We start from the raw sequence: 26,418 nt of genomic DNA, 5'->3' as shown, positions 1-26,418 counted from the left end.
ATTACTTTAATGTTTCAGTGTTTTCACCTTCCTCAACTTCATGATTTCTAGGTTTGTCAGAACTCACTTTTTCTATAATTTAAATTACTTTTGGAGGTAAAAGACAATTTGCGATGAAAATTTTTTCTGGTGGCCTGTATCCAGATATTTGCTCATTGAAGGGGTAAGTGTGCAGCTACAATTATAGAAAGCTTTTTCTATGTTTGTTAGAGCACACAGTTGCGGTGCTAAACGCATCAGATTTGATCCGAGCTGGTAGCTAACTGACATCTCTTCCACAAAACCTTTACGGTTATGAATCTCAATAATAAATTTGAGTAAAATAAAAACCTAATATAAATGTTAATTTTGATACTAACTTGCATTTTTAGAAATCAGTTTTAGAGACACTGCAAAAAAATAAGTGATTTATTTGGAAATCTTTGTACAACATACTTGCATCATCTATTAGCCATGCACAGCGATTCTAAAGCATTTTTAAAAGATGATTCTAAAAAACTCCCTAAATATACCAATAAAGTATTGAATAAGCAGCACTAATACAGTTTTCACGATGAAGAATAATGAGAGATAGAAACAAAACAAACAGCAGCATAATCTATACATAAATTCTGAAATAGATCGAAGGTTAATATCATTTGGTATTCTAACATAAGGTGATAATGCATAAAATAATGTACCACAGCTCATGAAACCGATGTAGTACACGAATCCATTGACGTACATCATGAAGAATAGAATGAAAAAACTATTCAAAGCCACACAGTTGCTGCTGTCACTGTACTGCAGAAATAAGCAGATGGATGCCAGTACAGTTCTAAGAAGTGCTCCAGGATCCCCTCTATTCTACAAGATGTCTCCCACAATGAAAGATGCTGTCGCACAGTTGGCTTGTCTGAGAGTAAGAACGTGGTGAATTCCAAAGGAATATATTAAAAACGTGGGCACAAATACGAAAGCCATTATGTTCTTGTTCACATTTAGCCATATGTTATCTCTGAAAGAAAAAAAAAATCCTATCTAGTTTAGTTCTTACTTAAGAAATTATGTACTTACTTAAATTTCACTTAGATTGATGGACTTAGGGCAACAGAGAGATGTCATTTTTCTCTCCAAAGATGGTAATTTTACACAATTTTTCTTTAGTTTTGTTTCCTTACAGCTACTTCACAATTTTCCGGCATTTGCCGTAGGTTGTGCTTCATTATTACACATATCTAGGCAGGCTTGAGTGCGAATTACAAAATATGTCTTTCTATAAGTCTTTATCATGTCCAAGAATTAGCGTAAGTTAGAGATTGGTGTCAAAGGATAATGGTGGGATTCGATCCCACAACCTACATGCTAAAAATCGCTTATAGAAACGTAAAGATCGCTCAGCCAAAGAGACTATTAGATAATATCTCAATTCACGCGAATTATACTTGCGATAGAATTACTAAATAATAAGTATTAAATTACAAAATGAGTTAATTACACATTAAAGACAGAATTGAAAGCTGTTAAAGCGGGACTAGTAGTAGCACCTTATTTACGTCGCACTAGAACTGTACTATGGACTGACTATAAAGCTAAGTAAAGAAAATACAGTCTGTGAAGTATAAAAGTTCAAAGTTTTATGATTTATAGCTTGGAAAAACAATTATTTCACAGTTAGTGGTAGATAAAACTAGATTAGATTCTGTGACAAAGTATTTTTTATCCCTTGGCAAAATACTCTAAAGCGTCGGGGATAGTTATGTCGATTCCAGCTGTAAGCCTGGATGTATCTTTACGCCTTTTTCCCCTAAATTAGGCTCTATTCTTAAATGAACATATAGCAATAGCAGTGAAGGAAAACTATATGTAAAGGAAAATTATCCTATCTCAATTCATTAGTGAAGCTATAAAGTTATTTTTTTTTATCTCCGGAAACGGGAGGTAAAAATCTCCGGAAGCCTGTTCCAAAGATTTTCTGAATCTTGTCATTGTTATTAAAAACGCAGATTACTAAAGCAATTATCTCATCAAGATAATCTCTTTGTAAATATTTTTTTCGTTATAAAATGTCAAATACCAAAGGTTGTCCAATATAATGGATGTTGGGTCTCACGCTTTTGAAAAATATAAAAATAATCGGCACTTAACGAATTTTTAATTCTAGTATTAAAATACTCTATGCAATTAGTTAAACAGAAATTTTTTAAATATTTAAAGTAACAGATAATTCTTTTTACCCCCCTTCAGAACCATGATCGTGATCGCGCTATTCTCTCTTCAGTGCCCACGGCATTATATATAAAATGGAACTTAAATAATTATTCTGTACTAGGTTGGTTGTATTGTTTATTATTTTAGAAATTTTCAGACGTCCTTCCAGTTTTATTAAACAGTACAATTTTATTAACAGTATAATTACGTGCAAAAATTAATATCAGTATATATATATATTATTTAAATTGTCGAAAACATTTCGAACTTTAGGGAATACAATTTTTTACATCATTTTAAAGTATGTTATTTCACGTCGCAAAATACAAAATTTGAGCGAAATTAGTTGAATTGTCCAAGGAATTTTAAATATCTGAATTTTCGAAATTAAAATTTCTCGGGAACAATTAACAGATTTTACTTAAATTTTGTATTTTGCCTGGTAAAATTACATTCTTTAAAATGATTTGAACTTGACATGCAAGATTCTTCTTAAACAGTTGTTAATAAATACTTGAAATTGATGAAATAAAAAAAAATTAATTATGACTTATAATAAAAAATTATATAATTAAAAATTATATAATTATAAAATTATATAATTATATAAGGGTTCTTTTGAGTGATTTCACTGAAAGGAATAATACGGGTAGTTCTAAAACAGGCATGGGAGAAAGAGTACGTTACTCGGGAATTCTTATTTTAAATACATCTTTCTTCGAAAAATGATGAAAATAAAAGAAATAAACATAAAAAAAAAATTCTGAGAAATTATGGAAATTAAAAAGATAAGTCAAAAATTTCGCTAAAAGACCCCTTTTTCGTTATTAGGGATATTTTAATTTTTTAAGGAATGTTATGTTTTTGAAAGGAACGTTTCTATAAGGAAACTACGTTGTAAGCAAACTATATATTTAGTTTGTCATTCATAAAGCAAATGTACTATTGTAATCACAATACTGCTGCAATATGTTAAGAAATATCTTTTTAAAGAATTTGGATATAGTGAACCATCGTTAAATAGTGACTTTATAGCTGGATCCGCAAGCGGTACACTATAGCGGGGTCCGAATGTATATGAAAAATCGGATTTTACAGATTCTACAAAACGTTGTTCTGCCAAAATTTCTATGCAGCTTGAATTCTCCGTTAGTTTGAGAAAAGTAATTTTAATTTTCAATTTTATAGGGATTAAATCATATTTGTGGCTAGAGTTACCAAGGGAACCTTTTTGTCTCCAGCGGAGCAAGGGCACGCGATACCATAACGGTCCTCTCGCATTACATCTCCCATTAGTACGTATACTCTTTGAGTATGCAGGCCTGGGGAAGCTCTTTCTCATTCTGCCGGTTCTGAAGAGGTTTATGAAAAGAACAAAAATAGACGCACGGAAAAAGTATGAAAGCTAATTACGACACTACTTTAAGCATTCAATTTAAAACCTCCTGTTGAAAACAGAGATTAATTATAGTGAGTCGTTTTATATCGAAAATTCCATAAGTTTTTTCTTTTAAACATTTGATATTTGTCAGGGAACGAAAAAGTCCACATTTTAAATTGATTTTATTGATGAATATAAATAAACACAGGAAAATAAAGTAAGAAGTTAAAAGCCCTTTGGGACACGTTTGGGATAAAATTAACATATAAACATCCACTTATAAATAAATATAATATAAAATTAGCTAATAAATCAAATTTTAAAAGAAGAATATAATATATGCTTACTTTAGATTGATATTGACTTCCATTATATTAAAGATTTTAAAATCAAACAAACTGATAATACAACGTCAAAAGTAAAAACACGATAGTTCAGATCATAAGACAATGGTAGAAGAAGTAGTAGTAGTGGGTGGAGGTAATAGTAGTTACAGTAGGTAAAAGGAACTGGAAGGCAGTGGTAGCCCAATCGTTAGAGAATCGGACTCCAATCCTGAGGCGCAAGAGTTCGATCTCGACTCCGCTAAGACTCACCGAATATATGCGATATACGTGTTCGTAAAATCTGTGCAATCGAAAGTCCTATGATCGGTTGCTGAGCAGTAACATGGGAACAGGAATCTGGAGAAAATTTCCTTCCCCATCAGATCTATGTCTAAATTGAGGAAGTGGCCTCACTGTTGAGATCCCTTCTGCATAGGATCAAAATTGTGATGGCATGTTCTCGGATCATCATCAGGGATGTTTGCCAGATCGTCTTCAATATCCCATTGTGAAGCTCAAGTGCGACGTAAATAATGTACCTGCATAAGAGGATCTGGATGAGTAAGTTGGAGGACTAAGTTCGCCCTGGGCGAGTCTCTCACTCTGCAGCGTAGAGTTATTGAGTTCGAATCCTGTACCTTTGGATGTAATTTTCTAATATGCGTATCTGTTCTTAAACATGACTAGGGCTTATAGGCCGTTGCATATGTAAGTGTAATAATAAATAAATAATATTTCATTCTTATCCTCTGTGTATCAAAAAGGTATATTGTGATGAATAGAAATTTATGAGGTGAATAGAACTGAGTCAATTTTTTTTTTTTACAACTGGGATCTGTAGCATTGTTAAGTTTGAAGTGGGCGCAAACACACACCTACACCAAATAAAGGTGCACCAAAACCTTGGGAGAGTATAAATAATATAAGACAATACATAGAAAGTGTGTAAGAAAAAAAGGAACCTTTGACTCGGTGTGAAGGCTTGATTGTCAGGGAAGTAATTCCAAGCAATCGAGAAAGAATCACTATTCTGACTTTAATTCTAGAACCGTTTGGTTTGGTGCAATGTGGAAACTGCTCCGCTAAACGCTCTGAATCGTAGAGGTAGCGGGATCAAATCTAGCCGTAACCTGGTTGTATCTTTGTGGTGCCCATCTCTAGTTTATGCTATCATTTGTTCAACTTGTTAAAGTCTTATAGCCGTTCATTTTGCTAAGAACTCAAGCCTCTGGATATATGAGTAATAATCTCCGGATATAATAAATTAATAAATAAGGAATCCCTGCCCGAGTGGTTTGGCTGATCCCCCAAATGCTGTGTACAAGATTTTTTTCAATTCGTTTAAAAAGTTTTCGGGATATGGCAAAATAAGCAAAAAGTGAAATTTACATTTAGGGGTCAAAACTTTGGAGTGCTCTCTTGACCAAACTATTGGGACCCTATTTCCCAGATTGAGTCTATCCCGTATATTTTGAGGGCCAGAAATCAAAATTCGTTGGGAAAAAAGGCATGTTTATTCAGAGGAAGTACGTTTTTGTGCCTGAATTTGTAATTTCAAATATTGCCTGCAATAATTAATTAGCATATTTGAGGGTACCTCTTTGAATCAATAAAATTGAGTTCTGGAACGTGAAGTTCCGATCATTAGATCAAAAGTTATTTAGGATAGTCTGTTTTTTTATTTTGTGCACTGTATGAGTAGTTAAGTTACGAAATCAGACACAAAAACGTATTTTCTCTGAATAACATAACTTTTTTTTCGAGGGATTTGGATTTCTGATCCTCAAAATACAGGGAGTAGCCACAATCTGGGAAATATGGTCGCAATAGTTTTGGTCAGGAGAGGGTTTCAAAGTTTTGACCTCTTAATGTTAATTTTACCTTTTGTGTATTTCGCCATTTCTCGAGAAATATTTAAGCGAATTGAAAAAAAATTTACACGCAATTATAAAATTCGTTTAGCCGCACAGATAATTCCACGAGAAAAACAATTTCTAGAGCGAATTTATTATTTTTTATAATTTTATTTAATAACAGTCGAACAAATGTTGAATAGTAAGGTATAAAATTTCTTACATCATTTTAAATAATGCATTTTTACTCGGCAAAATAATATATTTCGGTTAAATAGTTCCTCAGAAATGGAATTGAAAAAATACGACTTTTTCTAAATATGATTTCTCGGAAACTATTAGACCGATTTTGCTCTTTTACTGATAAAGAAAATAATTTAAAGTGAAATTAGTGGTGATATGCTATTTTATTGAAACTAATTTGCATTTGCACTGGAGCATTTTAATAATAGTAGTTGTTTGTGTGTTAGAAGAGAAAATCTCTTTACAATTATTGTCGATTAAATATTTTCAGGAATGACTAATTCAAGATTTAAATAACTAAGTAGATGAATTTATTAAAAATACTAGCTGAATACCCGTTCTTTATGCGGAGAGGAATATAGTAACCGATTAATATATCAGTACTGAACCACATTACAAAATCCTGCACAAAACTGAAAGACATAAACTAGCGTAATTAATAAGATTAAAATAATTTGATTTCTTAACTTTATTATATTTTGTCTTTCCATATGATTTTACGTTATTAGATTAACTAAAATACATTTTTCGTAGTTCATCTTATCAAAATTAAGATTAACTGCATTCAGAATCATTTGGCATGATTGTAAAAATTTACTACAATCTTGTGATTTCCTTTGGTACTTATCTCTTAAGAGGGACTGTAAAAATTCCCTTTTTACAGCATCTATATTAAAGCTTCCCAGTATTGATGCAGTTTTAATAGGTTTCAAATATACTAATGATACCTGTATTTGCACATTTAGTACTCATTGAAGCTGCACAAATTACCGTAATACCAGTAGTGTGTATTATCAAAATTAATTAAGCATCAGTAATGTGGCGATTTTTTACAATTCTGTTAAGTGAATTAGTGCGATTTCTCTATTAATTTGGCTTTACAGTACTTATATCTTAGTACTTATTACCAAAATTAATTAAGTATCATTAGCGTCAATAATAATTTGGCAATTATTTATGTTTCTCTTTAACGATTGGTTTCATTTATCGATTAATATTACTTTTTACGTAGCTTATTTTAAATTCAAATCAGTAATTATTACCAAAATAAATTAAGCATCAATAATAATAATATGTTGATACCTCAGATAATTCTAAACGTTTTAGTACTATTTCTCAATTAATTTTGATTTATGTTTTTATTTTAATCATAGCGTGTTTTGCTTCTTTGTCATTTAACTTACTATTTATCACCAAAATTAAATAAATTATTTTAGCGTACTATAACTGTTTCATATTTACCGTTTATCTTAAACGAATTTTCTCCATTAATTTTTCTTTTTAGTACAGAACTTTTGTATTTCAACTTGTACATATCATTAAAATTAATTAAGCCATTTTGGAGTCAATAATAGTATAGCAATTTTTCAAGATTACCTGAAAAAGTAATTTTCTTCATTAATTTGGCTTTCTAGAACATAGCCTTTTTTAAAAAATTAAATTATTATCTAATAACGAATTTAATCAAGCATCTTTGGCGTCTATAAAGGTATAGCAAACTGTTATGCTTCTTTGTGAGTTAACCTACCAATTTAATAATAACTTTTAATTTCAGTTACAGGTTGATTTTAAATTATTTAATATTATAGATTCGTATTTTTAAAGTATAATTATAATCAAAATAACGTGGTAAATAATAAAATAATAACAAATAGAGATATTCTTAAAGCATATATATAAATTAATGAAATATCAACTGAAATTAAATTATAAGAAAAAATACAAATTATTTAAGAATAAATAGAAATATTCAAAGAATAATATTAAATATTGTATCATTAAGAAAAATTGTATAAGATAGATAATCGTATGAAGATATCTCCTTCTCCAAAGTATAATAAAAATATAAACACAGAAATGATGGCGAAATGACGTCACGTCGAAACAATTTCCGGTGGATCCGGATATTTTTACTGATCTTGGGCGAAAACTGCAGCTGTCGTTTATTATTTTTATTCCCATTATTATTATTTCATATTAAATTTATTAATTAATTAACTTTTATTATATTTTAATCTGAAAAAGCTCATTAGCAGGGTTTACTTATAAATAAGTTACACAACTTATGCTAAAATCTAAAATAAGTTATTCAAATATTCCTTAAGAATAATAATTTAAAAAATTCGGCTTATTGCAAGGGAAATTTATTTTTTTGGAACTGTTATTCCATTCAAACTAAATAAGAATGAATTATTTAAAGTTTTTGATTTTTGCTTTAAAGCTAATATGTCGTACCACGTGATGTATACATTCTTATAACTTTATGATTTAAAAATAAATAATATTAAAAATATTATAAAAATATTATAATATCGATAATTATATATTATAAAAATATTATAATATATAATTAACGATATTAAGTTAAATACGTTAAAAACTATTTTTAAAATAATTTAGTATAAATTACTTTTATTTGATAATGATAAAAAATCCGTATTCTTGAGTGACAATGACAATGAGATTTACAGTTGAACGTAAAATTTTTTTCGTTCGCAGAATTAATTCAAACGCATGGTAAAAAACAGAAAAGGTAAAAATGATATTAATAGACAGACTATTTAAATCCATATAATACCAATTGCTTAAAAATCGGATACTTATTTAAAAAGTTATTGTGGTTACTTTTTATTTGATAAATTTTACTTATTTGACTGGTAATAAACACTTAATCAACTAAGTCGTTACCATTTTTACAATTTCCAACGGCAATTGAAAATTCCGACTAGCAAGAGTAAAACCAGTTATTTTCTTTTTTTCTTTTCTTTCTTTTTCCTTCTTTTTTATTTAGATGATCGCTTTATGCAACCAGAAAAAAATCAGTCAATATATATATTTTTTCTAAATTAGACCAAATGCTGTCGAATGCATTGGAGGTTGTGCCCTGAGGGTTAAATTGGTAATTAATATATTTACTATTTAATATATCGAACGAATTCCTAAAATGAATGCCCATCAGATAGACAGGATTTATTGTATACTCCAGTAAATACTTTTATCAGATTTGTTTAAAATATGAGAATAACATGATAAAAAGTATTCTCATTAGTTATCCCTGCTCGAGCCCCCTTTCTAGAGTCCCTGATATTTAGAGGCACTCTATGGGTTCTCGTTTAGGGTGGTCTAAGAAATATTCATCGATATACTTTTTGAAATTTTGCTGCTCTTCGAAAAGTGTGGTTTGAAATTCATAAGGTACCGTATGTATTTTGCATATCTAGTGTTTATTCAAGACTGTAATCAGTGAATGTCAATATTTGCAAATTCCTCAGATGAATGTTCGAAATATTTGTTAAGCATCTATATTTCTCACTTACTTAAAGTGGCACATGACAAAATTCAGCCCTGTCAGTAAAAGATAAAAATATTTAATAAGTTTTTGTGGCCATTATTGCTTATTTAAGAACCCACATATGGTCATATATTCAACATCAGATATTTATCATGCGTTGATGTACGTAAGAGAAAAGTGTAATTTTTTTTCAAGCTTTACTGTTTTTGTCTGCTGAATGTCTGATGCATTTCTCATTGTTAGAATAACTGGTAGAAATATTTGTTAAGTAACGTTATTTCTCACTTACTAATACCGGCACATGCCGATATTCAGCACTGAGAGTAAAAAATTAATATTTAACAAACTTTGAATGAATGAAATGTATTTGGTATATACCGTTATTTCTCTTTTATGCACCGCGTGGGGTCCTATTCATCCTGCACTGTAAGTAAGAGAAAATTATAATTTTTTTCAAGTACTGATTGTGCATGCTGAATGTCTGATGTACTATTTGTAAAAGTGAATGTTCCTAATTATTACGTATCGTTATTTCTTGCTTATTTATATCGGCACATGCCGATATACAGCACTGTCAGTGAAAAATAATATTTAACAAATTTTGAATGAATGATGAATGAAATGTATTTGGTATATACCGTTATTTCTCATTTACACTTCTGCATAAGTTCATATTCAACATGCGTTGACGTAAGTAACAGAAAATTGTAATTTATTTTTTATTTAAGATTTATTCTTTTTGTATGTTGAATGTCTGATACAAATATTTGTCATTTTAAGAGAAAAATGATGATATTTAACAAGTATTAAAGAAATTCATAAGTGTCGAATAAAATATATTTGTTAAATATCATTATTTCTCACTTACTTTTATCTATTAGTAGGGGAGAGTGGGGTCAATTGTAAAATTTTTTACTAAACTATTTTTAACTAACACAAAATCCAATATATTATTAGTATTAATTGACAGACGAGTAAAGTAGACTATCCTCTACTAGAAGAAAAAAAATGAATACCTTATTTTAAATGTTAATATATTAGTTATTAACAATTTTTGACAGTCGTGCACTTGTTACAATTGTCCCCACTTACGGGGTAATGTTCTTGTGAATAATGTTGTTTATTAAATATATTGTATTCTATATTTATGAACTTTCCTAAATTTTTGACCCAGATAGGACACCACTGCCTCTTATATATATATATATATATATATATATACTGATGCTCGACTTATGAGCAAAATTAAACATTTTAGTATTTTTTTAAAATAAATTTTCAGAGAAAAGAAAATCTGAAATTCAGAAAAAATAGTTCTTCTTTTAACTCAGATTTGTGTTTTTGCCGATTGCCAACCATCAGACTTGCTAATACATGCAATCTAAATTAAATATTCTGTAGATTGATTTCATTTTAAATTTTAGCTATTGAAATCGAAATGTCTTCTGATGGTCATCAGATGTTAGCTGGAGGTATTCTTCTCATCACTGGATTCTCATTCGTCGGTGTTGGAGTCTCCAATTGGTCAGTGGACTTACCTTACTCGGCCAACGCCTCCATCTTTTTTGGACTTGTAATAGTTTTAAGTGGTCTCGTTCTAACTGTAAAATCCCGAATGAGTAACGAAGAGACACCGTTGCCAGTTACTCACCAAACAAAGGAATGCATCCAAAACAAGAATTAATATTTTTCGCCAAGATCGAAGAGTAGAGATTTTGTATCGCTGTATTTATTAACATATAATATAATTTTGTATTTTAGATTAAAGGTTTACCTTCACGTCTTTTGAGTACTACTATGATGATTACAATTACAAGGTATGATAATTACGATCATTACCAGGGCTAGGATATTGAGGATAAATGCATTTTTAAAAAAATTTTTGGTAGTTTTTTTCCTTTATAAAGGTTTATGGATTATTATGGTTATAGTATAAAGCATGTTTTTTTTATTTATAATTTTTGAATTTTTTTTTTATTAATAGTTACTTATGGTATAATTAATGGTATTTTTAATTTTAAGATTATTTTTATTGTTAATTAATTCCTTTCTTTATAAATTAGAGTAAATTTTGCATTGAATCTTGTTATTATCTAGGGTTTCTAATAACAAGTTTTGATGCTGAACTCATTTTTTCAACACAAAAGAGGGTTTTTTTCTCTTTAGCCAATAGGAAGTTTTCCAATTTAAAGAATATCGAGAAAAAAAAACTAATAATTACAAGGAAAAGACGATGATGAAAACTATGCTGTTCTGATATTTTTGAGAACAGTAACTAAAAATTAATGAATTTTTATTTATTTTTATGAGCTATTTAGTTACATTCGTTTTATTTACAAATTACATACTTTAACTATCTTATTCTTTATTAAATTTAAAATTATAAGTTCCTATTTATAATATTTTTTAAAAGTTGATACAAGAGCTGTCTCCGAAAATATTTAAAGGTATAAATTTTTATTTTTAAGTCATTATGTTTTTAAAGGCATTTTTTGCATTTTTTAAGTCCTGGTTATTGTATTAAAGCTGTAAATATAGATCATATTGATACATGATTTATATGTAAATATTTACATCACTTTAACAGCAAACAAGCTAATCTCTTTTCTCTGACATGTAACCTTTCAACTTAAGTTATGAAAGATTATAATAATTTACCATTACATAAATAATCGGATATATATTTATATATTAACTTTATTTAACCATCATTTATCCACATATTTTCCAATTTTTCTCAGTCTTAATTTAGAAGAAAAATTTGCTTTGATGAAATTCTACATCAAGAGACTACTATTCTACAAGACTAATACTCTACAAGAATATTAATTTTAAAAGCTTTTAGAATTTTGAACTGGAAAGATACAGTTTCACATTTTTTCCCTCCAGGGATCTTGTGAGATAATTTTTAATCTGCCACTAGATTCCATTCCATGGTATTTTGACTCACTTTTTTTTGTTTGCAAAAAGAAAAATTTAGTAATCACAGCTTTTTAATTTCTGCAAATCCTTCAAAAAATGAAGTAAAATATTCACATTATGGATCACAAATCAATATTTTAGTGAGGAAATTTTTATCAAAATTCTAGCTAACGATCATTGAGGTAGGCTGGGGCAAATATCAGAATAAGTAGTATTGAATTTTAAAGGTGTTTCAGTTATTCGCCTTTACTTTCTCTATATTTTTCCGGCAATCTAACGGGTTTTCGATATTTTTAATCATGCTTTATTTTGTTAATTATTCCATTTTAATTGCGTCTTTTTCTCGCCTAAATACTATTATTTGTGACTCCCAAAATGTAAGTTTTTCTATATCAGTTTTGATAAGAACTTAAAAGATTGCATGTTAAGGCTGCCTTTCAAAGACTGTGTCATTGTATGTCACATCCAATAAACATTTAACGGGTGATATACAAGGTTTTCCATAATGATTACCCTCAATATATATTTCTACAAGCCTTGTCAAAAATAAACTAAAAAACATACAAGGGACAACAATTTAATGTTAAGGTGAATTTAAAACACAATAGTTATTGAAATTCAATTGAATCTCTACTAGGGAATACAGGAGAGAAAGCATTGAAACCTGTTTGACAGCGGGAAGAAATACAGAGAAGTTAAAATGGTTGGAAACAATCCCATGTTTAATCAAAATCGTTTTAATGCTTTTCATTCCACTATTCATTAAAGTAATCAAAAGATTTCTATAGCGTTTTCCATTTCTTCCTCAAACAATAAAAAAGTCGAGACCCCTATTAACTTTAACTTCCTTTTTGACGAAGATTCAAAATATATGTATTAAGAGTGATGATTACAGAGCATTTTGTATTTTAGTTATCGCAGTTTCTTGTGGTTAGTGGAAGTCATTCGTTTTGGCTCTTTTAAGAGATCCTTCCTCTCCCCATCGAACTCAGCTACCGAAGGGGTGGTAGAAGTTGAGGGAAAATTCTAAATATCTTTAAATCATTTTTATCTCATTTTCACAAATGAACTGACACTGGATATTTACCTTATTTGACAATATCGTTCGATGTATGAAAAACAGAAGGCCAACACCCGATGACAATTTGGGAGATAAAGTGTACGGTATTTAAAATTCTCTATTAATTTTTTGTGACAAAATTACGCCAATACAGTTTTGCAATCAGCAGTTTTCGTTAAGTAGTTAAATAATATTCAGTTGCCTGCTGTTAGATCTTTTTTTTTAAATATCATTATTTTTAAGCAATTAGCGTTAAAAGAAATTTTTTAGAGTGATCCAAATCGGTTTTCCTCTGTTTAAACAGTGATAAAATTAGATTTTTAAAAATCTAAAAACTGAGAAGCATGTAATTTCGAAGTACTTACTCAAAACCAAATATTGCTTTTAAGTTCGGAAGAAGAATTCATGGAAGTTCTACAAATCATCAAGAGCCATATTTCCTTGTGTAATAAAGCAAACCCTTTATTTTCTACCGTTTTTGAAAGGGTATTGTGCAGTCTAATAATAATACATCATCTAAAATTTTTTATAAAAAAAAATATCAAGAAAAAGCAAATTAAAGATTTAATCCAAAATCCAAGATGGCGCGGGTAGAGGCCTCTTAAGACTCATTTTTCCTCTTTGCATAAAATTTATGTATACTTTTCTTATAAATAACATTTTTAATTTGACATTTTGATGATATTCATTCCTTTTTAGTAAACGAATGAAACTGCAGCAGAAATATGATAGCAGAAATAACTTCATAAAAAATAATTTTCGATTCTTATAAAATGCTATATTTTAATGAACATTTTGACTAGACAAATTCTAAACTGGATTTTTTTTTTTGCGGATAAAAACTTAGTTGTTGTTTATGAAGAAAATCGTAAGTTGTTTTCATAAATTGGAACAAATAATTAGCATTTGAAATTAGCAGCATCAAGTTCTTTAAGTTCTTTCCCTTTGTACTTTGAGGGCAAAGCGCAAGTTCCTGAAAGTGCATCTGGCTTCGCTTTTATTAACCAGGATAGACGACAATCACAGATGATTGGATTACCTATAAAGAAAAAAAAAAGAATTAAGTTAAAAACACATCTTAAAAAATTCACTAAATTCATTTGAGAAAATGAGAATTTTGACCTTAAAAGTTTGAATTTGTTTGCTTTTAAGTTTATTTAGTCATTTTTTTTCTATTTTCGCTATAATTGGTTAATATCTTGAGTAAGATTAATTTTTGATAAAATTAAATTTTTTCAACTGAGCATAATTGTTTTTATTATATGTAATGTGCAAAATAAAAGGAACAAAAACGCTCAATTTAATTCAATTTAAATATTTGTAAAGGGGGGATAAACTTAAATGTGCTGCTTATTTAATACAGATGATTAGGTTCCGTTATAAGGTACAAAAATGTATTTTTTTATAATTTTTTTTAATGCCTGATCTATATTTTTATTCTCGCAATAAAGTTTGAGGAGATTACAATCTTGAAAATATGGCCAAAATAGTATGGGGGGAAAGGATAGTTCTAAGAGATTTTGTGGATTTTCGTGAATTTTGAGAGGATTTGCTGTATATAGCCGAAGGGGGCGTGTTCAAAAAGGGGATTCCTTAACAATAACAGAGAGATTTTTAGTTCTTTTTTTGGAGCAGGAAAATTTTTACGCTTTGATTTCCAAAATAATATTACATTTCTAATTTAAAAGTAATAAATTCAAAAAACAGTTAATTAAGAAATTTAATTAATAATTAAAATTTATTAAAAACCAAAGAGGAAAAATTTTCTATGTTCGAAAAAAAAAGAATAAAAAAACTTCGCTGTTTATAGTTAAAAAGTTCACTTTTTTAACCCTACTTTTGGCTATAAGCTTGCAAATCCTCTCAAAATGCATGGCTTAGAACTGTCCTTTTCACCCTACTCACAATAGTTCAGTCATGATAGCTGCTGAAAGTTCGGACCCCTGAATTTGGAATTTCATTAATTTTTTTCCTCAGAGCTATTAAAGTGAATCAATAAATTATGCATACATTTATATAAATATTTAAAACATCTTTCTAAAGATATTTTCTTGAAGACATTAATTTGGATTCTGAGCCACAGTGTACACTGCTTTAGTAATTTAATTAGTAATTTGGTAATTTAGCACGGCAACTTGACAGCATGCAGTGTTAATTATGAGGGAAAGCTACATTACATCAACGTAGACATTAATGTTTTCAGTTGTACTCGGGCATTCAGAAAGTATTATTCCCCAGACCCATAAAAAGGAACAGAACATTATTACTTGGAAAGATTTATTGCAAAAGATACAGTATTCCAACTACTCTTCAGCATAAAACTTCCGGTATGGTGTCAGCTGTCAATATCGAGCGATAAGTTAATGCTGTCCAGTATTATTGAAGTTCGGGAATGGAGTCAGCGTGCCATAACTGTTTGTAAATCTTCGTCTGGGGTGAAAGTAAAACCCAAACAAGAGTTTTCGCTGGTGTAAGAACAGGTGGAAGTCACTGCGAGAGCACAAGATCAGGTCTTTAGGGTGGATGGTCAAACACCTCCCATTGAAACTTATGCATATTTATTTTTATGTGAAATTCACCGTATGCTGGCTGGCTTAGCATTACACACTTTCCTGCAAATTTTTAACCTCAACCTGTTCATGCACTTGAAGAAATTCCTGTCCTTTCTATAATTTCTCACATACGAAGATGTAATAATAGCTATGGTACGATGGCTCTATTCCCAAGCGGCAGATTTCTATGATTCATGGACATCAAAAACTGAAACCTCGGTTATATTTTATAGTTACATTAAAAAAAATAATTTTTTTTCCCTAGATTTTATCCTAGATTTTAGATTTTTGAGAATCGTAGATTTTATCTACGGTTCTCAAATGGTGTTTCCTTGTGTTCCGTGGAAGGATCAGAGGGGCTCCGCGACTTCGCATTTTTTTTTTAAAAACCATTTATGATTTTCGACATCTGCAATTAAATTATCTCCAAATAATTAATTAATATTCATTATTTATTTGATCTATCCATTATTTTTTATGAAATTATTTAGTTGAAATGCTGGTGAAACCAGAAAATTCTAAATACTCTTCTTTTGTTCTGAAATTCTAAAGATGCTGAATGAATAATGAAAAGGATATGCATTTATGAAAATTTGCCTCAATATTTCGTATCGAATAAATCACGTTGAGGAAATATTTTTCTGAACGTTTCACCATTCTCAACATTTTTTTCCGTCTATTTTCTCTTATATTTTAACGGAAATTTTTTTTCAGCTTATCCATTTTCAGTTTACGCAAGCACTAAAATTAAATTAAGAACTAGATTAGATATTGCTCCAGACATGAGAATTCAACTGTCGGACACAAAACCAGATTTTAAATAATATTGATAAAAAGATAAGAATTTCATTCTTAATTCGAAATCTTCTATACATATATAAATGAATGTCTGTCTGTTTGTATACGAGTCCTTTTCTATCCGACTCCTTATCTATCCGACCGAAAGATATGAAATTTGGCATACAGATAGATCGAAGTACGAGGAAGGTCACTGTCGACATTCTTCGACGAACCGTTCGAGTGGGATGAGGGAAAAAACGAAAAGGAATTTTCTGATTGGTTTAGAGTTAGCCACTGTTTTAAATTTTAATACAGAAGAATCAATTTGTCGAATATTTTGAAGATAACGTCAGAGATGTTTTCTAGCTTATAGTTCTAATTGATAAAAAAAAAGTTTCTTGCACGCTCTTTAATATTTAAATATTTTTAATTCGCTGTGAAAGATAAATTCAATAAGCATTAACGTGGTATCTTCTGTGAACGACGTCACACATTTTATATTTTTAAAGTTGTCCAATACCAAGTGTTTATTTTATTTTTAGTAATTCTTTTAAAGTGTGTTTTCATGAAAGTAAATAATTTAAAACTAACTGTAATAGAAACTGTAATAGAAATGAAAAAAAAAAATAGTTATGTATTTAAAGGCAAACTTAATGGAAACGTGGCACTAATTCTCTGAGAAGAAATGTAAATAAACAGTCATCTTTTATTGGAGCCAATGATTCGTAATTAATTTAAGTAATATATGCAAAAATATTATGCGAAATATTAGGTAAAATATGCTATGTACTAAAAGCCAAAATTACTGGAATAAAGGTGCTTATTCGCTTAGAGGAACCGTAAAATAGTTGCACTACTATTATTGACGACAATGATGCTTAATTATTGTTGATAATTTTGCATTAATGGAAATATAAAATAACCTATCTACTAAAAGGCAAAGTTAATGACTAAAAGATACTTTTTCGTTTTGGATAATCGTAAAAAATCGCCATATTATTGTTAACACCGATTCTGATCAATATTGGTAATATGTAATTATTGAAATTAGAAAATAAGCTTTTAATGGAGAAATAGTTAGTGGGGAATTCATTTCAATAAGAGTTTCTGTAGTTTCAGAAAATATTTCAACAGGTTTTCCGTAGTTTCAGAAAATATTTCAACAGGATTTCCGTAGTTTCAGAAAATATTTTTTCAGTGGTGGCAAAGATAGTATATCAATATTTTATGAATTTGAATTAAAAGAAAATTCTTTCAGCCACTATACTTATAAATATTTTAAACAGTAACTTAAGAATCAGATATAGAAGAGGTCATGCTCCAATGTCCTTATCAAGGTCTTATAAAAATTCTATTTGTTTTTAAAATTGCGGATTTAGTTTGCTGCCACTGACAAATGAATGTGCTTCGGTTAATATAAACGGTTATACAAATATATCAATCTAGGTGTAAAGTATTATATTAATATATTTGGTGATTATTAAAACTGCACCAATACTAAGCAGTATACACCTATACTTTGGCTTCTTGGGAAGGAATAAGCAACGGAGAAAATTATTTGATAGTGGTAAATTTTGGCTATCATGAGATGGCCACAAGCAATAGCATCACGCCAAGTGGAATCTAAGCACTTGATCTCTATTCAGATGGGATGAACTATAAGATATGTTTTTTGCTTAATATGATAATATAAAGCTACCGGGAAGGGCAATAAAAATATTAAATAAAAAAATGAATTTATTTTAGCGTTATTAACCTGCAATAAAATAGTCGTGAAAGGCTCGTAGTAAAAAGTTTGTTCCCTGTTTACTTTCTGTATGGAGATTGGGTATAGAGTTTTGTATCATTGGATAGTTTGTGTAAATTATTTAACACACCCAATGTTTATTTAACTCTCCTACCCAGTGTTTATTTTTCAAGAGGTTTGATTATTCTTGGACTTTTAGGTTATGCTGTATTATACAGCTTTTAGGATACTTTTAAGATATACTGTACCTTCCAGTTGAAAGTATACAAGTCTGTCTGTACTTCCAATGAATGCTGTTGCAGGTAAAACAGTTAGCTGGTTATGTCTAAGACCAAGAGTCTGTAAGCGTGGCATATCAGCAAACATGTCATCTGGTAGACTTTTTATGTTGTTATTGCTGTCAATAAAATGATACAAAAACTATACAAGAAGTGTTAATAAGAGTTAAATATACATTAGATTAACAGTTCAACCATTTCAGGAAGATATTAAATTCATCAAAAGCATTGCTTTCTCCAGGCAAAGACTTGGAGGCGATCTTTGTGATCGATCCTCCTTTTTTATGAAGTCAGACATGAGTGATATCGTTTATCACAGCATAGCTAATTCAGGCTCTAGAAACATTAAGCTCTACGTTCTGCACAATGTTATTCAAATTAATAAAATTCGGGTTAAGCTGGTTAGCAGCCTAAAGCATATTCAACCCTTCCGTCGCTTAAGATAAGAACGAAAATCAAGTTTCCGTTATGAGATGTACCCCACACCTAAAATTTTTAAGAGACTTTCGACGCCATTTTGAAGCAACTGATTACTGGAACTTTTTATCGCTCGGTTATAGAATAGTTCTCATAACTCTAGGGAACAATTTTAATTATTTATATTCTGTTATGTGCAATTTTCTGTTATGTGCAATTTTTTAACAGACTTTAGATACTTTTGCATTGCTGATTTCAAATCGTTTTCTTTCTTCAAGCTAAAATTGTTTTTCTAAATGATGCGTTTAGTCTAATTTTCTCGAAATATATATAACATGGTTATATATAGCATGGGGTAACATAAATGTTGCACCCAATTTTTAGGGGAATTATTCAGGATTGAAATTGTATTGACACTCAAGCCCGGAAATTCCCTATCATAAACTGTTTCTTCGTTTATTTCTGAAAAGGTCTTAATAGGTAAGCGTCCCTAGCCGCGTACGATAACATTTCGGAGAATGAGTTCATATGCAATTTTAAACCTGATGGTGTGAATTCCCCAAGAAGTTTGTCGCAACATTTATATTTGTAACTTTGTACATTTTGAAAAAAGAAAAAAAAAACTAAACTTGTCATTTAAAAAAACTCTAGTTTTATGAGCAAAACTTATCCACACCCGAATTAGGCAAGGTCAAGTATTTTTATAAATGGAACAAAAATTTTGTTCTCCAGTGTAATTAATAACCAAATAAAGAGATTAAATGCACATACATAAATAAGAAGAAAAAAAAACTAAGTGCCAAAGTTGCTCTTCAACCAGCCCTAAGTGATTTACAAACGGCTTTTCAATTTTGTGCAATCTTAATCAATATTTACCACCTAAAATTATGATTAAAATACAGACAACGACGTATAGTTCAAAGACGCAGTCATTGTTATGTTTTGTGCTTCATAAGATGACGACATGCTACTGTATGTCGTCCTAACTGAGTAAAAACTTGAAGTAGTCGAAACTGAGAAAAACTGGACAAAACTGACAATTCAATTGTATTTTCTAAGAGTTATCAAAATAAGGGTTTTCGAGATCGCTAATTGTAGTAAAAATTCTTAATTTTGAATTTTAATATTCAAAATGGTGGATCCTGTATAGTGACGTTTAAGAGCCAAAAATTTAATATGTTTAATTAATCAATTACTTCAAAATATTTTATTGCTAGTAAGTACATTTAAGGTTTTTTTTCTAACTGCGAATATTATCCAAAATTTATTATAACACTAACGCGAATAACGAGTACAAGAATAAATAATAAAATCTGAATCTTAGTTCAAAAAATCATTGTTATAATAAATTATCATATTTAGACAGGAATATGATTATTAGATTCTTTTACACATATATTCCAATGATTCTAATTATTTTATTCCATAGGAACGAAATTTTTTTAACGCTTTTTTCCTCTTTTGAGAAACTTATACCGGAATTGTTTATTAGATTCTTTTACACAAAATATAATTCCCATATTCCAATGATTCAAATTATTTCTGCAACTAAGGGATCTTATTCCATAGGAACGAAATCTTTTTAACGCTTTTTTCCTCTTTTGAGAAATTTATACCGGAATTGTTTATTAGATTCTTTTACACAAAATATAATTCCCATATTCCAATGATTCAAATTATTTCTACAACTAAGGGATCTTATTCCATAGGAACGAAATCTTTTCCTCGCTTTTTTCCTTTTTTGAGAAACTTATACCGGAATTGATTATTAGATTCTTTTACACAAAATATAATTCCCATATTCCAATGATTCAAATTATTTCTACAACTAAGGGATCTTATTCCATAGGAACGAAATATTTTCATCGCTTTTTTCCTCTATTGTGAAACAATCGGTTCATTGCCGAGCAATAATTGCTTGAACAATTTCCAATATTCTGCAATCCAAAATATTTTCTAGAGCGCTTTCAAATTTGAATTGATCTTCAACTACTGATATAATAAGCAAGATATTTTCATATATTAACTTATATTATACTTATAAGTGCATAAAACAAAATAATAAGTAAATTAAACCACCAATAACAATAAAGAAAGTATAATTCTTAAGAAGTAACACTTGCACGAAATGCATAACAAGAAGTCACATCTCAAATGCGGAAATACAATAATTATAATAATTATAATACAATAATTATAATATTTTTTTAATGGATAATTTTATATTATTATACATACTTTTACTGACCAGAAGCATTAATGATCTGCGAGTTGTTTCTTTGGGTTCTTTTCATGAGTTCCGACCTCTGTACCGCATGTTAGTTTTAGTTTTTATTTCAATAAACAAATGAAACAAATGTGTCCTTAAATTAATTTTGTCTTTGTTAAACAATGTCGCAAAAATTGTATAGACTGTATTACTTACTTGAAATATAATACTTGAATATTAGAAGGTGTTGGAAATATATCACGACTTAATTCTGTCAGCTTGCAAGATATAACAGCTACTTTTTCTAAATCAACAAATTCTTTAAAGACACCTAAAAGATTTCAGCAGAAAATATACATTAAATGAAGTGTAATAATAATAATAATAATAATAACAATAATAATAATAATGTAAGATCAACTCATACGAGTACCGTCAGCAAGCTAGTTTTAAAATTCATTGAAAATTTTGTCGATTTCTCAATCACTTAGTGTAAATTATTTTTAAACTTGGTTCTAAGATAGAAGAATTGATATAAGGTGCTTATACACCGAAGAGCCATTACATCATGACCACCCTGCTAATAACATGTAGGACCACCTTTAGCCCTCAAAACTGCTAGCACCCGCCGTGGCATTGTTTCCACTAAGTGCTGATAGGTAGTCTGAGGTATCTGGTACCACGCGCTCAGCAACTGGTTCTGCAATTCCCTCACATTGTGAGGGGGTAGCGTGGCAGCATGAATTTGGTTTTTCAAGTAGAACCACAAATGCTCTATTGAATTAAGGTCAGGTGAATTTGGGGGCCAAGACGTGACTTGAAAGTCACTGGAATGTTCCTCGAACCAATCCATGACGATTCGACCCATATTACATGGTGCATTATCCTGTTGGTAAATACCATCCCCCGCAGGAAAAACTGTTGCCATGAATGGGTGTACCTGGTCTTTAACTATGTTCAAGTAGCTTACAGACGTCAGGGATTGTTCGATGAGGATTATGGGTCCTAATGTGCCCCATGAAAACATTGTTCCTGGGCGAGAAACCGTGAAAACCTGGGCGAGCCCATTGTTATAGATGGAGGGTGGTCATATTATCATAGCTATCAATTGCTATCTATTTCAATAAAAGTTCATAAGCATCATTGACAATGTTATACCCCCCCCCCAACCGGGATAACTTTGTCCACTAGATGTTTTATTTATTTATTATTATTTTTTTCATTGATAACTACCTCTAAAGCCAACTTTTAAATGTTTCAATAGTGAAAGATAATTAAAGCTGAAATGTGCTAGAGAACAAATGAAAAAAAAATTATGTATCATTATTATTTTTATAAATTATATCTGTACTAGGATTTCCTTAAACTGTTAGATTCCCGTAATAAAGTTTTAGTGGTAATTATATTTAGTGTATTTTATTTTCGTAACTAATCATTGATGAGCTTTTTATTCTGGAATGAGTGTGATGAAATGTGTATTTAAGAAAATAGATGCAGTTTGAAATGAATGTTCTAGAAATAGACACAGCTCAAAATTAGTGTTTAGGAAAATGGACACAGTTCAAAATGAGTGTTTAAGAAAATGGAAATAGCCCGAACTGCGTGTTTAAGGAAATAGACGCAGTTTGAAATGAATGTTCTAGAAAATAGACACAGCTCAAAATTAGTGCTTAGGAAAATGGACATATTTAAAATGAGTGCTTAAGAAAATGGAAATAGCCCGAAATGCGTGTTTAAGAAAATGGACCTAGCTTAAAATGCGCGTTTAAGAAAATGGATGCAGATGGTAATGCGTGTTTAAGAAAATGATCATAGCTCGAAATGTGTGTTTAAGAAAATGAACATGGCTCGAAATAAGTACTTAAGAAAATTAGTTCAAAATGAGTGTGTAAGAGAAAATGAACATAGCTCGCAATGCTTGTTTAAGAAAATGGACAGAGTTTGAAATGCGTGTTTAAAGAAATGAAATTCGTCTTTTGAATGTTCGATCCAAATTTAACAACTAAATCAGAAATTTCGTGCTTACCTTTCATCACTTTTTAAAACACGAAAAGCACGTTAGGAGTAATGTCCCAGATGTCGCGGTTGGGATGGCTGGTTGCTTGGTATATTACAGCTGTAACTTTTTGGGTGATCTCTTGAGAACACTAGACAATGAAGTGTTTTTTAAAATTCTAAATTCGTACATCGTGTATTTAATGCCTCTATTATAAATTTTCAGACTTCGTAGCAACCTTATAAAAAAACTGGTGACATTTCTAGGTATTTTCAAAGAAGACTAATTTAAAAAAAATTGCTATGGTTTAGGCAAAAAAGCGACCTATTATTACGAATTTATTTTAATTCCTTAGATTAATCTTAAAAAAAAATAAAAAAAACTTTCGTTAACGAAGTTTGAAACACGTAATAAAATGCTAAGTCTATTTTTTTTGAATAGTTGAGTCCATTTTATTAAATACGCATTCTTAGATATTAATTCTTAAACGTGTATTTTAAGTGATGTCCATTTTCAAAAACACACATTTTGATTTGCTATGTCTATTTTTTAAAATACGCAGTTTAAGCAATGTCCAGTACAAAAAACTTCTTGACGTATATCAGAAATAACTAAAAAGAGAGAGAGAGATCATATACAGGGTATTCAAAAAGTATGAAAACGGACAAATACCTTCAGAAATAAACGTAACGCATAGAAACTGAAAACTGAGCAAGGGAAATGTTTTAAAAGATTCGTTCAATAATACCGGATTTGATTTCTCAAATTCTGAGTCTAGTGGGGAAGGATACATTAAAATCTTATTTGTTTACCCCATTTATTGCAGCAGAAGGGGATTTTCTAAGAAAAATACTCCAAACTGACTTGCAGACCATTGAATTTTAGTTTACAGATGGCGCTGTAATCGTGAATTAAAAAATGAGGCAAAAAATCTATATATCGGATCGAGAAAAAAAAATATTTTTAATAACATAAAAAATTTCAATTTTTTTTTCTCCATCGGTGGCGTTGGAGTTCGGTATCATTAAATTTTGCGAGTTTGGGGAGTTTGAATTGCAAAACAATTTAAATGGGGATTTCATCGCTGATCTAAAATGCAAGGCCCTGCATTTCAAATTAGGGGATTTAGAGAGAATCCAAATCTGCAATGAAAAATGGAGTTTCCTATTTTGCTTGCTCAAACAGTTACTTTAGAAAATTGTTATTTTAACTCTGACAAACTAAGTAGAAACACTTTTCTCCCAATCTCGCAAGCAATATCTTGGAGCTCGCGTCTTTTGGCCGCCCAAATTCAGTCTAAAGGCCAATTTATAATGTCTATTTTAGATATTTGGCCATTTCTATACTTTTTGAACACCTCTTGTATTGACAAATAATTAAACGTCACAAAGAAGAAACAGTTAGAACATAATGAAGTCTAAGAAATCAAAATATAATTAAAGCTTCTTACCAGGTTTGACAGATTTAGTACCCGTTTCGTAAAGTGTAAATTGTTTCAGTCTCTTAGTTAGATGTTCGCTGAAGTCAGTGCCAAGAGTTTTAATGCTGTTGTAGTAAATATTCAAAATACGGAGATGGATCATAGGGTCCAGAAGTTTCCAAGACATTCCTCTAGATAAGGTAGTAGGATACAATAATACATCAAAAAGTATTATGATATGCATTATAATAATATAATGCGTACAATAATACTTTTAACATATTTTCAAGACGGTTTTTTATGGTATATACCAGAGATTGCGAAGCTATGGCAAGCGTGCCTCTAGGTGACACGTGACAGTAGTTTTGAAAAAGTGCATATTGAATTACTTTTATTAAATTGAACATGAAGGAGACGAAGTACTTAGTACGTAGAAGAAGTAGCATAAGAAGGAGTAGTAGAAGAAGTAGTAGTAGAAGAAGTAGTAGTAGAAGAAGAAGTAGTAGAAGAAGAAGTAGTAGAAGAAGAAGTAGCATAAGAAGGAGTAGTAGAAGAAGAAGTAGTAGAAGAAGAAGTAGTAGAAGAAGAAGTAGTAGAAGAAGAAGTAGTAGATGAAGTAGTAGAAGAATAAGTAGTAGAAGAAGTAGTAGAGGTAGAAATAGTAGAAGAAGAAATAGTAGAAGAAGAAATAGTTGAAAAAGAAATAGTAGACGAAGTAGTAGTAAAAGAAGTAGTAGCGTAGTAGTAAAGGAAGTAGTAGTAAAATAAATAGAAGAACTATTAGTAACGGCTATCAAACGCGGATTTAGAAAAAAAAACGTGCTTTTAGTGTCATTATTTAGTGTCAGGAAATAACGTCACTCTCTTCTATTGAAGTAGAAGAAGCAAAGAAGAAAGGGAGATTGTTTTTTTTTTTGGGAACTATGGAAGTGCGATCAGTTGTAAAAAGAAAACCCAAACTAAATTACTGTAAAGTAAATTTACACAATGCTGTAAACAGGTGTTTTCATCAATGAATTCTTCATAATCAAATGTAAGAAACCGACGTTGTTTCAGATTCAACGCACGCTAATAATTAAACAGAAAAATATAGTTACACAATTCTATGGTTTAATTCTATGCTATATATTTGGTTGCAGGTAATTCTGTGGTTCAATACGGAAGCAGTAGCTGACGCATTATTTCCTAAAAAGAAAAATTTGAGAACTCTTGGCTACTGAATGCATTAAACTGTAGATTTACTGCCACACCAATCGGAAAAGGTCCACCATCTCTAATATATACTGACAGAAATTTTTTTCTTCTTCTAGGTATCAGACGAGATACGTTACGTTTCTGAATCTATATCTATGTTAAAAGGGTGGACAATCAAGAAGTTAAGAATGAATTACACACATATCGATACACTCATATCTACGTTCTGATACACTCATATATACGTTGCATTGTATTAGCCTAACATGCTACAGATAAGTAGAAAATAATGTTCCATCTCTACTAGTTAAAACTCGTTAGAAAAGGTTAAATTGCGAATGAGTTCAACGAATTTAATAACTAAATGAAATTTTAATAACTCTCAGGAAAAATTCAGAAATCATAAGAAATTAATGATTAATGAGTTTAACTAATAACACAATAAATCTGCATAAATTTACATTGAGAAGATATTGGTTCATTAAATTGAAAAATCGAAACCTAAAAACAAAATGGGGAGGTGAGAGGAAATTTTAGTCTCATAATTAAACATATATA

The 26,418-nt window shown here is 30.0% G+C and overlaps 1 protein-coding gene and 1 long non-coding RNA gene across 2 annotated transcripts in view; both read right to left on the bottom strand.

Moving 5' to 3' along the window:
• Positions 1–393: 393 nt before the first annotated feature.
• LOC107445224 (uncharacterized) lies at positions 394–4,386 on the bottom strand. Its single transcript, XR_006225704.2, has 2 exons — positions 3,919–4,386; positions 394–997 (listed from the first exon to the last, which is right to left on the bottom strand). It is a non-coding gene; the product is annotated as an uncharacterized lncRNA (long non-coding RNA).
• Positions 4,387–14,023: 9,637 nt separating this feature from the next.
• LOC107445229 (leucine-rich repeat-containing protein 15-like) overlaps positions 14,024–26,418 on the bottom strand; it is a 17,261-nt gene continuing 4,866 nt past the window's right edge. Inside the window, exons 3-6 of the mRNA XM_016059577.3 lie at positions 24,697–24,857; positions 21,467–21,581; positions 18,595–18,743; positions 14,024–14,306 (exon numbers count right to left, since the gene is read on the bottom strand). Coding sequence (XP_015915063.1) covers positions 14,167–14,306; positions 18,595–18,743; positions 21,467–21,581; positions 24,697–24,857 — 565 coding nt within the window. The 3' untranslated portion in view covers positions 14,024–14,166. The remainder of the gene's footprint in view (positions 14,307–18,594; positions 18,744–21,466; positions 21,582–24,696; positions 24,858–26,418) is intronic.

This window comes from Parasteatoda tepidariorum, chromosome 2 (assembly GCF_043381705.1).
Source record: "Parasteatoda tepidariorum isolate YZ-2023 chromosome 2, CAS_Ptep_4.0, whole genome shotgun sequence".
Lineage (NCBI taxonomy): Eukaryota > Metazoa > Arthropoda > Arachnida > Araneae > Theridiidae > Parasteatoda > Parasteatoda tepidariorum.
This window is presented reverse-complemented; position numbering and strand designations above follow the sequence as displayed.